A 14,202-nucleotide genomic window follows, 5' to 3' on the forward strand; every position below is an offset into this window, starting at 1 on the left:
AATTTACAGCGTGACAAGGCTTTCGATTCCCTCCTCATTTCAGGCATGTTGGTTTGCTGCGCGTTAAGGGAAGGAAGATGAATATGCAGAAAATTCCTCTCCACACGGTGCGGCAGTTTTTTATGGAGGATATTGTTCTGGCCGATCATCCAGACATTTTTAACCCAGATAATCCTAAAGTAACCCAGGCCATACAAAGCTTTTGTTTGGAGAAGGTAATTTCTCTGGATAAAGGTCAATGAGATGTGCTTTGGTTGAGGGTTATTTGACAATTAATTAAATGCTTCAGTGGAGATGGGGAAATTGCCATATTTGTAACATTCTCAGGAAGCCTGCAAGGGAGGACTGTTGTTCCATGAATGAGTTTAGTTGTATCAAGGACTTTTTTTTTCTAGTCTCTGAGATGGAAGACTGTTACATGTAGGACAAACTCTGTTTAATTAAACCCCCTCCCAGTTCCATTCCTCCTTCTCAAAAACAAACACTTAATTTTTTCTTTTAATTCTGACTGGATAACTTGTGCATTTCATTTATGACAGGAGGCAGTGGCTTTGATTGAGGAATTGAGGGGGGTGCGGCGGGGACCATGGAGGATGAAGAGAGCCTTAGCATCTCATCTCATCTCATTCTACCCTGAAAGCTACCCCAAATGAAATCTTGAAGTGTGTTTGCTCTGTGCCTTGTAGCTTCAGCAGAAGTACCATACCTCACCTACCAAGCGGATTGCCACCCCTGGACCTCTGAGACATTCTAGAGCCACTGCAGAAGTGGTGTGAATGCATTTAATAATCTGTAAATTGACAGCTTAATGACATTAATTGTGGGTACTAAGTTCTTACAATTATCACTGGTATTCATTGGCTGCTTATATATTCTGGGCACTGGTGACAGCATTTTCCGTTTAATCCACTCAACAATGCTGTAGGTGGGTAGATTGTGCCATCTGCATTTTATAGAAAGGAACCGAACTTTAGATGGAATAACTTGCCCAGTGGCACAGCATTCCTGGCAGCACGTAACTCCCATAGCTGAAAAACTGCAGAGTATGATGGATTCGGGAGGATTCAGTCTAAAAACTCCCATCAGGACTGCAGTTTCTATCTGCTTCCGTGTTTGGTCCCATGACACCCCCTCTGTAGGTAGCTGTCTTACGCTTCACTTTGAAGAGGTGGGCGTGTCCATGCGGTGGCCCGCAGACTCAAAATGTCCCTACAGCCGAAAGAGCCTAGTTTTCCCAGTGGTTCTGTTGGACTCAGGTCGTGGATGTGTCCCTGGGAGGTGGAAGACAGATTGATTGGTCAGGCCTACGTCAGGTCTGTCAGCCGAGACATCATAGACTGAGTAATTCTCTGTTGTGGGAGGTTGCACTGTAGGGATTTCAGCAATATCTCTCACCTCCACCTGCTAGATGCCAGTAGTCCCTTTGCCCCAAGTCATGACAGTATTTTTATTTTGAGATTAAAGAAATGCTTGAAAATGCTGAGCGAGAACGTCTGGGAAACTCTCGACAGCCAGAGAAGCCTCTCATACGACTTCGAGTAAGTCCTACTTAGATAAATTAAACTTTATTATTTTAATTAGTAAGAAGGATATGTATAATAATAAGAGCAATCACCAGCTTGTACCAGAAATAATAAAGGTACCAGGATTTGATTTAATCATAGTTTGATTCTGATAGGTTGATACTTGTTTCCTTTTCTAAATAATCTGTTCTATTTAATAGGTTGGCTGAGATCTCTGCCTTTATCTTCTACTATCTCCCTCTTTATCCTCCATCCCAGACACCGTGGCTTCCCTGCTGTCCCCTATTCTAACATACTACCCTTCTCTATGTCTGCTCAGTGAGGCCCCCCCAAATGAGATGGCACCCCCATACCTTCTCACCAGCACTCCTGATTTCCCTTACTCTGGTCTCCTTGTCCTTTGTTTACCACAATACATCCTCCTAACCTACTGTATACAATGTGATTATTTTGATTATTAACGTGTCCTCAGCTACAAAGCTGTAAGCTCCATGAAAGCGTGCAACTTTGTGGATTTTGTTACCTCATGTGTCCAAAGATCTCCAAACAGTTCTGGCATACAGCAAGTGCTTGATAAATACGATGAAAGAATAAGTATTTGAGAGGATTAAACAATTCTAAGAAATTGAAATGCTTCCTATGCCTGTAAAGCTACTGCCGTTTTCTGTCATCATATAAACAAAGTAACAACTCTTTTTTTTTTTTTTTTTTTTGTCCCTGTGCCTTTCCCTGCAGCTAGCTCTGCCTGTCTTTATTTTCTTCCAAATCCCTCCAAATACATAGCTCTTACTGTGCATCTAACATTCTGTTCCCCAGTCCACTATAAGCAAGGCTCTCACCCCACCATCTCAGGTGGGAAAGATGACCTTCAGTTGTCAAAGCCAGTAGATTGTTTTCATCTGACTGAATCACTGTGGCATTCTCTCCGAGTTATGTTTGACCCATCCTCTCTCTGAGCTTCCATTTCAGCCTAGGCATGTGGCTTTAATGACCACCTATGGAGTGATGATTCCCAAATCTTTACCTCTAGCTTAAACCTCCTTGTTGAGGTCCGTGAGCCCCCCTAAACCCAGGTACTCAAAGAATAATCACAACAGCAGCCCTGACATCACCTGGGAAATTCTTAAAAATGCAGAATCTCAAGCCCTACATCAGACCCACTGAATTGCATTTTTTAAAGATTTTATTTTTTTATGTGAATCTCTACCCCCAGTGTGGGGCTCGAAGTCATGGCCCCAAAATCATGGGTCGCATGTTTCGCCAACTGATCCAGCCAGGTGCCCCTGAATTGCGTTTTAATAAGATCACCGAGAGATTTGTATGCACGTTAAAATTTGAGAAACTCTGGGATGTAGAGTATGAAGGTAAAGAGAGAACAGTTGAAGCCATGCCTGGGTTCAGGCATGAATGGGTTCAAACCAGTGTATGACCTAGGTTTGCACCTCATAGATTCACAAAATTTAAATGAATTACATAATTGACCTTTGCACAGGAAGTAATCTGGTGCCTTCTATTCCATTGTCATTGCTGAGATTGAGCCTTCATTCTCTCTTATCTGGCCTGTAACTGCAGCCTCCTACCTGACTCTGCCATTAGTTTTCCCCCTCTCTCCACCTCTAGTCTATTCACACTAATGCCAAAATCATCCTTGTAAAACACAGTCTTGCACGTCTTTCCTGCTGAAAGGGACTTAATGGTCCCCTAGTGCTAACAGGAAGAAGTCTACACTCTTGCATGGCATTGAAGGGTTTATATGACCTGGTCAAAACCAAACTCTTTGGCTTCTTCCTCCCTTTTCTGCCAGAACCTTCTTAGCTCCAGCCATATTAGGTTAAAAGTTGCCGTTCCCTGGGCCCAGTAGAGTTTATTTTCCTCTTTCATACGTTTGTCCCTGCTGATCCTGCTGTGTGGAGTGTGCTGCTCTCCTTCCATAGCATTTCTTTCAACATCCACTTAAAGTTTCCCCTCTTCTAGGAGCCTTTCTTGACCTCCCTTCAGAAGCAATGCTTCTTCCTTTGTGTCTTCGGTCTGCTTTGTACGTACTTGTTCTAGTACCATTCACATTCTGCTGGCAGTTATCTACATGTTTGTCTTGCCAGTCAGCTTGTGAATTTCTTGACAACCAAGATTATGCTTTTTTATGGTGATATAAAAATAGGCCCTTCGCAGAGTACCTAGCACACTGTGGACCCCTCAATGAAGTTTGCTTAGTGAACAAGTTTTGTGGCTCTTCAGAGCAGAAGATTACGAATCAGGTTAAGCTGGAGTATAATTGAGAAAGTGTGTGAAGAATTTTGGGGCGACCCTGTAGCGTGAGCATTTAGCATTTTCTGCTATATAACATGGACGTGGTAGTGATATAATACATAGTTGCTTTGGGAGAACCACATTGTTCTCTTTGTCAGGTTAGAAGATCGCATGTTTCTCATCTATGTTTGTCTGATACCATTAGAACTAACCAAACTTAAATAGAAAGTTGGCATTCCTTTTCCTAAACACAGTAAATTCATGAAACAAAATAACAAATATTTTTATGTATGTAATATTCCAAAGTATGTTATATCAACTAGGGGACCCATGTTAATTTTATGAGTAAGTGAGCAAACACTTGAAGTACATTCTGTTCTGCATGCTGAGGGACACAGTGATGGTAAAATAGAAGAGGTTTTTAATTTATGGGGCTTATGGGAGATGGAGGTATGAGGAGAGACATAAAAAATAGGTAGCAAATAAATGAACAGAATGCCAGCTAGTGCTAAAAGTGATGAAGAGTATAAATTGGGTGGAGGTTAGGGAATAGTTTGGATAGGCCAGCGATGCAGCACAATGTTAGTTCCCAGAGCCTGTTTTTAGAACAGCTAGTTTAGGGAAATGATTATTTCTCTTGGAAAAAGATGTATGTATTTCTCTTTGTGAAAGTATGACCATAAACTTGTTAACTTAGAGCCTGCCTGGAGAGTGACTGTTGTAAACAGATACTGTGTTTTAAAGGTAATCATTTCTCAAAGCTAACACATTTGATTCTGTTTCTGCATGGATCTTCCCAGCATTTATTCCTCAGTGTGAGAGTATATCCCTGAGATGATAGCAATTCACTAATGCATCTAGGGCCAGCCTTTTATTTCAGTGGAGAATTTTCTTTCTGTTTTGAAAGTTTAAATATTCCTGTTTAGGGGCGCCTGGGTGGCTCAGTCGGTTAAGCAGCCGACTTCGGCTCAGTTCATGATCTCGCGGTCCGTGAGTTCGAGCTCTGCGTCAGGCTCTGTGCTGACAGCTCAGAGCCTGGAGCCTGTTTCAGATTCTGTGTCTCCCTCTTTCTGACCCTCCCCCGTTCATGCTCTGTCTCTCTCTGTCTCAAAAATAAATAAACGTTAAAAAAAAAATTTTTTAAATATTCCCGTTTAGAAACTTCCCCTCCTTTCCAGATGGTACTCCTGGTGCCCAGGCTCTCAGTGTTATCCTGGGAAGAGTAACTCCTTCAGATCTTGTGGGAATTCTTGCTGTATCTTGATTCCATCAAGCAAAGTGTCTTGTGTAAGCTTAGAAACCTTTGAAGCTTTATTTCCTCAGTAGAATAAAAGGTGTAACACCATCATGATCTTTTAACATGAATTATAGAACATTAACTTACTATCTTAAAAGCAGCAACATAAATAATGGAATTGGTAAACTGTTTCCAGGCCTTCATAGCTTGCTTTGTATTTCCAGGTGGACTATAGTGGAGGTTTTGAACCTTTCAGTGTTCTTCGCTTTAGCCAGAAATTTGTGGATCGGGTAGCTAACCCAAAAGATGTTATCCATTTTTTCAGGCACAGAGAACAAAAGGAGAACACAGGTAAGCCAGTTACCTTTACAGATTAAAAAAATGCTTTTTATAGGATGTATAAAAATCAGGTTTTACTAAAAGGAATATAAACTAATGGAAATGTTTTTGTGATTATTTCTCATATCTTGGGCAAGCTGATACCGGAATAATTAAATCTCGTCTTCTAAACATTAGATAGCCATCATTTTTAAACCTGTGGATGTTAATAAAGAAAGGGACATTTTCTCTGCAGACATAGTTTGTGAAAATAGTGCTGCTAACAGTACACACAGACTTTAGAGATTTATTGCTCAAAGTATACATTATTGACTATACATTGTTAATGTTTAGAGAATATACTCAAATTTTACGCAAGTATTTCAACTTTTGAGTATACAGGATTTAGGACAACTCGAGTCTTGGAATAAGAGGTATTTGATGTCTCTGATGACCACATAATTAAGTTCCAATTAAATTTCATAATAACTAATTGCATTTTTTTTAAACGTTTTATTTATTTTGAGAGAGAGCGAGCACATGTGCGAACATGGGAGGGGCGGGGGAGGGGTGGGGGAAGAATCCCAAGCAGGCTCCACGAGCTACCTGTCTTGAGGCTTGATCTCACGAACCGTGTGAGATCATGACCTGAGCCAAAACCAAGAGTCGGATGCTTAACTAACAAAGCTACCCAGGTGCCCCTAATTGTTCTTATTTTAAATGTATTTATAAAAAAGGCCATCCAACTGAAATAGTGCTTCTTCATTAGAAATACTGATCATGTTAAATATAGAGGTTCTTCTTAAAGCTATTGAGTCAGAGAATTTTTATAGAAAAATATCTTTTTTTTTTTATAGGTAAGCTGTTTAGGTTTTTATTAACCGAGCTTTAATGGAGCTTCTGTTTTCAATGTCAAATTGTGACCAAATTTTCCATGCTATTAATTCAACCTGAAACATTGGTTCAGATATTTATTTATTTTGAGAGAGAGGGGGAGAGGGAGAGTCCACACACACGAGTGGAGGAAGGGGCAGAGAGAGAGAATCCCAAGCAGGCTCTGTGCTGTTAGCACGTAGCCCCACAATGTAGCCAGACTTTGGGCTTAAACTCATGAACCATGAGATCATGACCTGAGCCGAAATCGAGAGTTAGATGTTTAACCGAATAAGCCAGCCAGGTACCCCTCGTTGAGGTATTTAAGTGGAACTCATAAAACACTGTTTTAGGAAAAAATCTGTGTCAGATAATTACTTTCTTATGCTATGGATTTTAACTAGTTGCTTATTGATCATGGTTTTCTTTAATTGTCCATCCTTATCAATCCCTTGAGATCATAATAATACAGAATATAGAAATAGTATGTTGTTACTTGAGTTTCATCCATAGTCAGTTTTATTCTAATGATTCCTTTTTGGTTTAAACATAAATTGCAAAACAGAAGGGGCACTTTGGAGCCTCAGTCAGTTAAGCATCCAGCTCTCGATTTTGGCTCAGGTCATGTTCTGTCGATTCGTGAGTTCGAGCCCTGCATGGTGGTCTATGCTGACAGTGTAGAGCCTGCTTGGCATTCTTCTCTCTCTCCCCCCCCCCCCCCCAAATAAATAATAAACTTAAAAAAAACAACGTTTTTGTGTGTTTTATTGAAAGCATTTCTTGTTATTTTGGTCAGCTCTGCTTCTTAACTACGTGTGTGACATTGTACAAAAGTACATAACCTATCTGATGGTTGATTTTCTTGTTTGTGAAATCAGGATAGTACGTGAGCCTGCCTCACAGAACTGTGGTTAAGGATTAGAAGACACACTGCGTGTAAACGGTCTTATCACAGTGTCTGGCATGACTTCATACTTAGGAAGTCATGATGTTAATTCTGTCTTGAAATTTAGAAACGATTTCTGTTTACTTGTCTCTAGTACTTTGCAAGAGGCACACTGAACTTTGTGCCTCTTTACCCTCTAGGCCATTGCACGTATTTTTCCCTCTGCATCAAATTTTTTTTCTTTTTCCTGTTTTGCCTTGTGAATCTTACTCATTCTGGAGGTCTTGATTCAAATGATATAGCTGCATTTGATATTTGCACGTTATTTTCAACCTTCTCTGAGAAGATTAATTCATTTCTTTCCTGTGAGTCATATTCTCTGTTCTTCCCTCATGTGGCACTTCCCACCTTAATTGTAATCATTTGTTCTCACAGGCAGGGATCCTGTCTTATCATTGGGTTTTCATGGCCAGGTCCAGTATGTCAGACAGCTAATATTTGTTTCCCTGACAAGAGTTACCAGCAGAGTAGATACTGGACCCTATGCTTCTTGGCTTCCTACCCAATACTCTTTTTATTCTTCACCTGCTGTTTTTGCAACAACTATCCTGCTTCAGAAAGCAGCAAAAGTGCTGTTAGCATACATCCCATTTGTCTCACAGACTATTAAAAAGGCATATACCTCAGGGCTGAGATTTAATTAAATCAATATTTTTATAGTTTCATCTAAGACATTCATGAGTGAAACTGGCTGTCTTTTTGTTTTGTTTTGAGCTATGCGTATGTGGTGGTGACTGTTGCAGAGTTCCAAGCTGCTGCCTTGGTTTGTAATGAGGAACTGGCGATTTTACCCAAAATTGCTTTTGTAATTGTCAGTATAGTGGGAAAGGTAAATAACATCTCGGTGTTATGAAAGTAGTTTTGTCCCTGAACATCCCTTGAAGTCGTTTTGGAGATCCCCAGAGGTCTGAAGACCACCCTGTGCTGTAGGAGACGTAGTACTTGGAGATGTGGAAAAATACGAGCTTTGAGGAGGAGACTGCAGCTGTCAGTAGAAATGCCATGTTTTTGCCTCAAAATGCCTCAAGCTGATTGTTGATACGGTCTGGCCATTCCGCCTCCACTGAGCCAGACTTGCCATAAGTTTGGGTACTTTAACACTGTAATGGAAGCTACTGTTTTTCCACGGACTTCTTTTTTCTAGGAGAAGAAATCAACTTAGGGAAGTTAATCACAAAACCTTCAGAAGGCACAACTCTAAGAGTAGAAGACCTTGTAAAACAGTATTTTCAAACTGCGGAAAAGGTAATTTCTTAATTACAGTTTACATTTTGAATAATGGCTATCTTATGATAGCAGACTTGAATTTGGGTCATGTATAGTTGATACTTGAAACGAGGGGCACCTGGTTGGCTCATTTGGTTAAGCACCTAACTACTGATTTCGGCTCAGGCCATGATCTCACGGTGGTCTGTGAGTTCGAGCCCTGCATTGGGCTCTGTGCTGCCAGCAGAGCCTGCTTGATATTCTGTCTCCCTCTCTGTCTGCCCCTCCCTTGCAAACGCTCTCTCTCACTCTCCTTAAACGATAAACACTCAAAAATAAATAAGTAAACGTAGAGGATCCTCACAAGTTCTCTATGAAGTAAGTAGGGTAAGAATGAATTATACTCATGTATAGTTACTCTACATTAAGAAAAATCAGTGCTTGATGGTATTATTATTGTGGCTGTTGTTGTTGATGTTGTTCTGTTCTTCCTTCTTTTCTCTACCGAATGTTTCTGAATCCAGGATTTACTTTTGTCACATCCGGATGTAGTTTCAGAACTCGAGGAATATAGCCACAGGACGGTGCAGCGACTTTTTGTTGGCATGAGTATATGTCACTTTAAGATCTGGCTGTATTCGTTTCCTATTGCTGTTGAAACAAGTCTCCACAAACTTAATAATTTAAATTAACACAGATTTATTGTCTTAGAGTTCTGTAGGTCAAAAATCTGACACCAGTCTCACTGGCCTAAAACCGAGGTATTAGTGGGGTTGTGTGTTCCTTTTTGGAGACTCTAGGGGAGACTCCATTTCCTTATCTTCTCCAGCTTCTAAAGGTGTCCACATTTGTTGGTTCACAGCCTGCTACTTCCACCTCCAAAGCCAGCAATGTTCTATTTCTCTGGCCATTTCCTGCCAGTTCCATCTCCCTCTCACCCCCTGTTGTGATTACACTGGGCCCACTTGCATAGTCCCTGTAACCTCCCAATTGTATGGCCAGCTGATTAGTAATCTGTAAGCTCAATTATCCTTTGCCTTATAATATACTCACAGGTCCCAGAGATTAGGATGTGGACATGTTTAGGGGCCATCATTCTGCCTGCTGCACTGGTTAACCTAGTCTCTTAGTCATTGGTTACCATTTCAGGACCATTTATCCCAACCACTAGGGCCTCTGCATTCTTCCTGTCTTTTACACTACTCCTGTATCTGGTTTTTACTTGGCTTTTTCTAGCCCTGAATATTTGTTAGTAGGCTTAATTACTGCCCATTGTTTTGTTTTGTTTTCCCTTCAATAATTAGATAACTTTTTTGTCTTTTTCCCCTGGTAACATTAGACTATAATTTTTCTTGCTCGGATAGAATTATTTGGTAAGGAATAGATCCTGATTTCTGCATCCAGTGGCAGTGGTTTGTACCTCTTTTATAGAATGTGCAGCTCTCACTTCTAACCGAAAGGGGAATGGGCGAAGCAGTACAAGAATTTGTGGACAAGGAAGAAAAAGATGCCATAGAGGAATTAGTGAAATACCAATTGGAAAAAACACAGCGATTTCTTAAAGAACGTCATATTGATGCCTTAGAAGATAAAATCGACGAAGAGGTAACTCATTTGGTGGATAAGTCTAATTGGATACTCTCTCCTTAAAAGTACCTCTGACTTCCTTTCTGATAGACCAGTGTTTAACCTCTCTGATGTGTTTAGTTTCCTCATCTGTAAAATTGAGATCGCAAAATGAGAATTAAAAGTAGAGAAGGTCTAGAACAGAATCTGAAACATGATTGCTACCCATTAAATGTTAGCTTTGTTCCCCATGGATGGCATCTTCTCCCAAAGATCATGAAAATGCTTTAAGACAAACCGTATAGGGTGAAAATTTCTGTTCTGATTTTCAGTTTTTTAGTAAGCTTTGTTTGAGATTTTGAATGTCATCTAGAAAATGCATTCTCTGTAAGCAGAAAAACAGTGGAAGAATCAAAGGAAAAGCTCTAAGTTTGCATAGAAATTGTTAATTTTTGCATGTCTCAAAGTATCAAAAAATCAAAATGTACTGACGTGGAGAAAATATTTGTGGGCAGAAAAAAGGTTGATACTCAATGTTATTGTAGTACCTTTATAATAGTCTTAAGAAAAGTAGTAAACATTTCATAGAATAATGAACAAAGACATGAATAAGTGGTTCACAAAAGAAATACAAACAGGTAGTAAGCGTATGAAAGTGGTGTTTAGCCGAGGATAATCAAAGAAACTCATGTATTTTGGGGGCGCCTGGGTGGTTCAGTTAAGTGTCCATCCAACTCTTATCTCACCTTGGGTTTTGATCTCAGGGTCATGAGTTCAGGCTCCACGTTGGGCTCTGCACCAGGTGTGAAGCCTACTTAAAAAAAAGAAAGGAAAGAAAAATGAAACTCAAATGTAGTTTTTATTTGTCCAAGTGACAGCAATTTGAGGAAAGTGTTTCCTATGCTGCTTGTAGGGTATCAAGATTGAGCTACTGCACCAAAAGGCATTTTGTCAGCGTGCATCAAGAGGCTTAAGATTTGACCTTTAACTCAGCCCTGGGAAATTTTCCCAAGACAACAGTGAGATAGAGATTTGCATATGGAGTAATTTAAGTGTTGTCTACAGTGGGAAAATTGGAAAATGTTTTGAAGTAAATGTTGGCACATACATACTAGATACTATGCAGGCATTATTAAAAATTACACTTTTGAAGAGGATGGAAAAATATTTTCAATGTTATGTGGGGAAAGAATTCCGAAGATTTAAAACTACATACAGAATGGTGCCAGTGAGTTTTTATTTTATATATGAATGTGTGTATGCATGCAAAGAATGAAAGAAAATATTTCAAACGTTATCAGTTGTTATATTCAGGTAATGGGATTATAGGGGATCATTTTCTGTATCTTCCAGATTCCCTCTAAGCAGAAGAACAAAACATTATTTTTAAAACTCATTCCCTTTGACTTTGATTTTGGTGCTTTTAGTCAGTCAACATGGTTCCTGTGATGTCAGTATGCAACTTGTAATGTTCCATGCCAAGCACTTCAACAGTCAGCATAAGTATTCCACATTCTAAAATCACTCACACTGTGACACTGGGTGTATGGGGTTTATAAATTTTTGGCAGGAATGCATTTCTCAATTAATTGCTAAAAATAAAACATGACATCCCGCCCAAATGTAAATGTAAAACTGTGAAACTCCTAGGAGATAACGTATGAGAAAGCCCAGATGATCTTGGGTGTGGCAATGACTTTTTAAATACAACACCAAAGGTGTGATCCATGAAACAAAGGATTAATAAGCTGGACTTTATAAAAATGAGAACCTGCTCAGTGAAAGACAGTGTCAAAGGAATGAGAAGACAAGCAACAGATCTAAGGAGAAAATATTTATAAAAGATAACATCTGGTAAAGGACTATTATTCAAAAAATATAAATAACTGTTACAAGTCAACAATAAGAAAATAGGTAACCCGATATAAAGATGGACCAAAGGGGCGCCTGGGTGGCGCAGTCGGTTAAGCCTCCGACTTCAGCCAGGTCACGATCTCGCGGTCCGTGAGTTCGAGCCCCGCGTCAGGCTCTGGGCCGATGGCTCGGAGCCTGGAGCCTGTTTCCGATTCTGTGTCTCCCTCTCTCTCTGCCCCTCCCCCGTTCATGCTCTGTCTCTCTCTGTCCCAAAAATAAATAAAAAAACGTTGAAAAAAAAAAAATTTTGAAAAAAAAAAAAAAAAAAGATGGACCAAAGACCTAATAGACATCTCACCAAATATGTACAAATGTCAAGTAAGTTTATGATGAAAACATGTTCTAGGGGCACCTGGGTGGCTCAGTCGGTTAAGTCTCCAACTCTTGATAGGCTCAGGTCATGGTGTCACAGTTCTCACAATCTCACAGTTCTGACTACGTAGAGCCTGCTTAGGATTCTCTCTGCCTCTGCCCCGGTCACGAGCACATGTGCTCTCTCTCTCCCAAGAATAAATAAGTAAATTAAAGAAAAAAAATAGGGACTCCTGGGTGGCTCAGTCGTTTGAGCGTCCAACTTCGTCTCAGGTCATGATCTCACGGTTCATGAGCTTGATCCCCGTGTCGGGCTCTGTGCTGACAGCTCAGAGCCTGGAGGCTGCTTCAGATTCTGTGTCTCCCTCTTTCTCTACCCTCCCCCACTCGCACTCTGTCTCTCAAAAATGAATAAACATTAAAAAAGTTTTTTTTAAAGAAAACATGTTGTATATCCTATGTCATCAGGGAAATGCAAATTAACAGTGAAGTATACCACTGTGCACCTATTAAAATGGCCAAAATCCAGAACCCTGACAACACCAAATGCTGGTGAGGATGTGGACAAAAGGAATGCTCACTCGTTGCCAGTGGAAATACAAAGTGGTACAGTCACTTTGGAAGACAGTTCGGCAGTTTCTTAAACAACTTAATATTCTCTTACCATATGATCCAGCAGTCATATCTACCCAGAGATGTTGAAAGTGGTACGTTCACATAAAAACCTGCCCAGAGATGTGGATAGCAGCTTTATTCATAATTGCTACAACTTGAGAGCAACCAAGATGTTCCTCAGTAGGTGAATGGGTGAATAAATTGTGAAACATTCAGACAAGGGAGTCTTGTTTAGGGCTAGGAAGAAACGAGCTGTCAATCTGTGAAAGGACATGGAGGAAATTTAAATGCGTATTACTAAATGAAAAAACTAGTCTGAAAAGGCTGTAAACTGTACGATTTCAACCATACAACATTCTGAAGAAGGCAAAACCATAGAGACAGCAAGAAGATCAGAGGTTGCAGGGGCTGAGTGAGGGGCAAGAAGAGGGATGAATAAATGCACAGAGGATTTTTAGGACAATGAAACTGTTCTATATGATACTATACTGGTAGATACATGTCATTACACACTTTTCCAGACTCATAGAATATATGACACCAAGAGTGAACTATAAACTATGGATTTTGGGGGCCGCCTGACTGAGCCTGCCAGGGTCTTGATCTCTCTGGGGTTGTAAGTTCAAGCCCCACATTGGATGTAGAGATTACTTAAAAAGAAAATCTTGAAAAAAAACAAAAAACTACTGATGGACTTGGGTGATTATGATGTGTCAGTGTAGGCTCATCTGTTATAACAAATGTCCCAATTCCTGGTAGAGGGGGACATGGATAATAGGGGAGTCTGCATGTGTGAGTCAGGAGGGTATATGGGAAATCTCTGTACCTTCCTCTCAATTTTTCTATGAACCTAAAACTACTCTTTAAAAAAAAAAAAACAAAAAAAACAGTAAAGCAAAAAACCATCTCCAACCCGGAGAGATGTCATGACTCCTGAGAGGGTGCATGAGGGATGGGCTATGTATTAGCTAAGAGCGCGGACTCTGGACCAAGCGGCCTGTGTTCAAAATCAAAACCCTTAGTACCTGTGTAACCATCAGTAAGTTTTTTAACTACTCTCCACCTCAGTTTTCTCATACGTAAAATGGGGATAATGACAGAACCTCCGTCAAGGTTGTTGTGAGGGTGAAAACAATACGTGTAAAGTCCTGGAGCACTGCGGGCACACAGTGCCTACACAGTATTTTTACTGACTCATTTCTCTTGCTTGAGTGACTTAGCACTTTTGGTGAGGCACATGCCACCTAGAGCACTATTACATACTGTGCCATTTTAAAAAACAATTTTATCCCCTCTCCTGAATCATGACAGACACTGTCATTTCTTTCAGCTTAAACAGCAAATAAACCTCTTCAGTCCCATTTCCCTTTAGCAACTACTCTACTTCATTGGTTCCCTCTTACAGCAGAATTGCTTCAGGGCTTTCTGTATTTGCTGCCCCGATT

The 14,202-nt window shown here is 40.2% G+C and overlaps 1 protein-coding gene across 4 annotated transcripts in view; it reads left to right on the plus strand.

Annotated features, from left to right (window-relative positions):
• Nucleotides 1-14,202, plus strand: part of MRE11 (MRE11 homolog, double strand break repair nuclease) — a 77,211-nt gene that overhangs the window by 26,088 nt on the left and 36,921 nt on the right. For all 4 annotated transcript variants that reach the window (XM_042904691.1, XM_042904693.1, XM_042904692.1 and 1 more), the window contains 5 exons: nucleotides 44-215; nucleotides 1,458-1,538; nucleotides 5,232-5,358; nucleotides 8,289-8,389; nucleotides 9,782-9,955. In XM_042904691.1, the coding sequence (XP_042760625.1) occupies nucleotides 44-215; nucleotides 1,458-1,538; nucleotides 5,232-5,358; nucleotides 8,289-8,389; nucleotides 9,782-9,955 (655 nt within the window). The remainder of the gene's footprint in view (nucleotides 1-43; nucleotides 216-1,457; nucleotides 1,539-5,231; nucleotides 5,359-8,288; nucleotides 8,390-9,781; nucleotides 9,956-14,202) is intronic.

This window comes from Panthera leo, chromosome D1 (genome assembly GCF_018350215.1).
Source record: "Panthera leo isolate Ple1 chromosome D1, P.leo_Ple1_pat1.1, whole genome shotgun sequence".
Lineage (NCBI taxonomy): Eukaryota > Metazoa > Chordata > Mammalia > Carnivora > Felidae > Panthera > Panthera leo.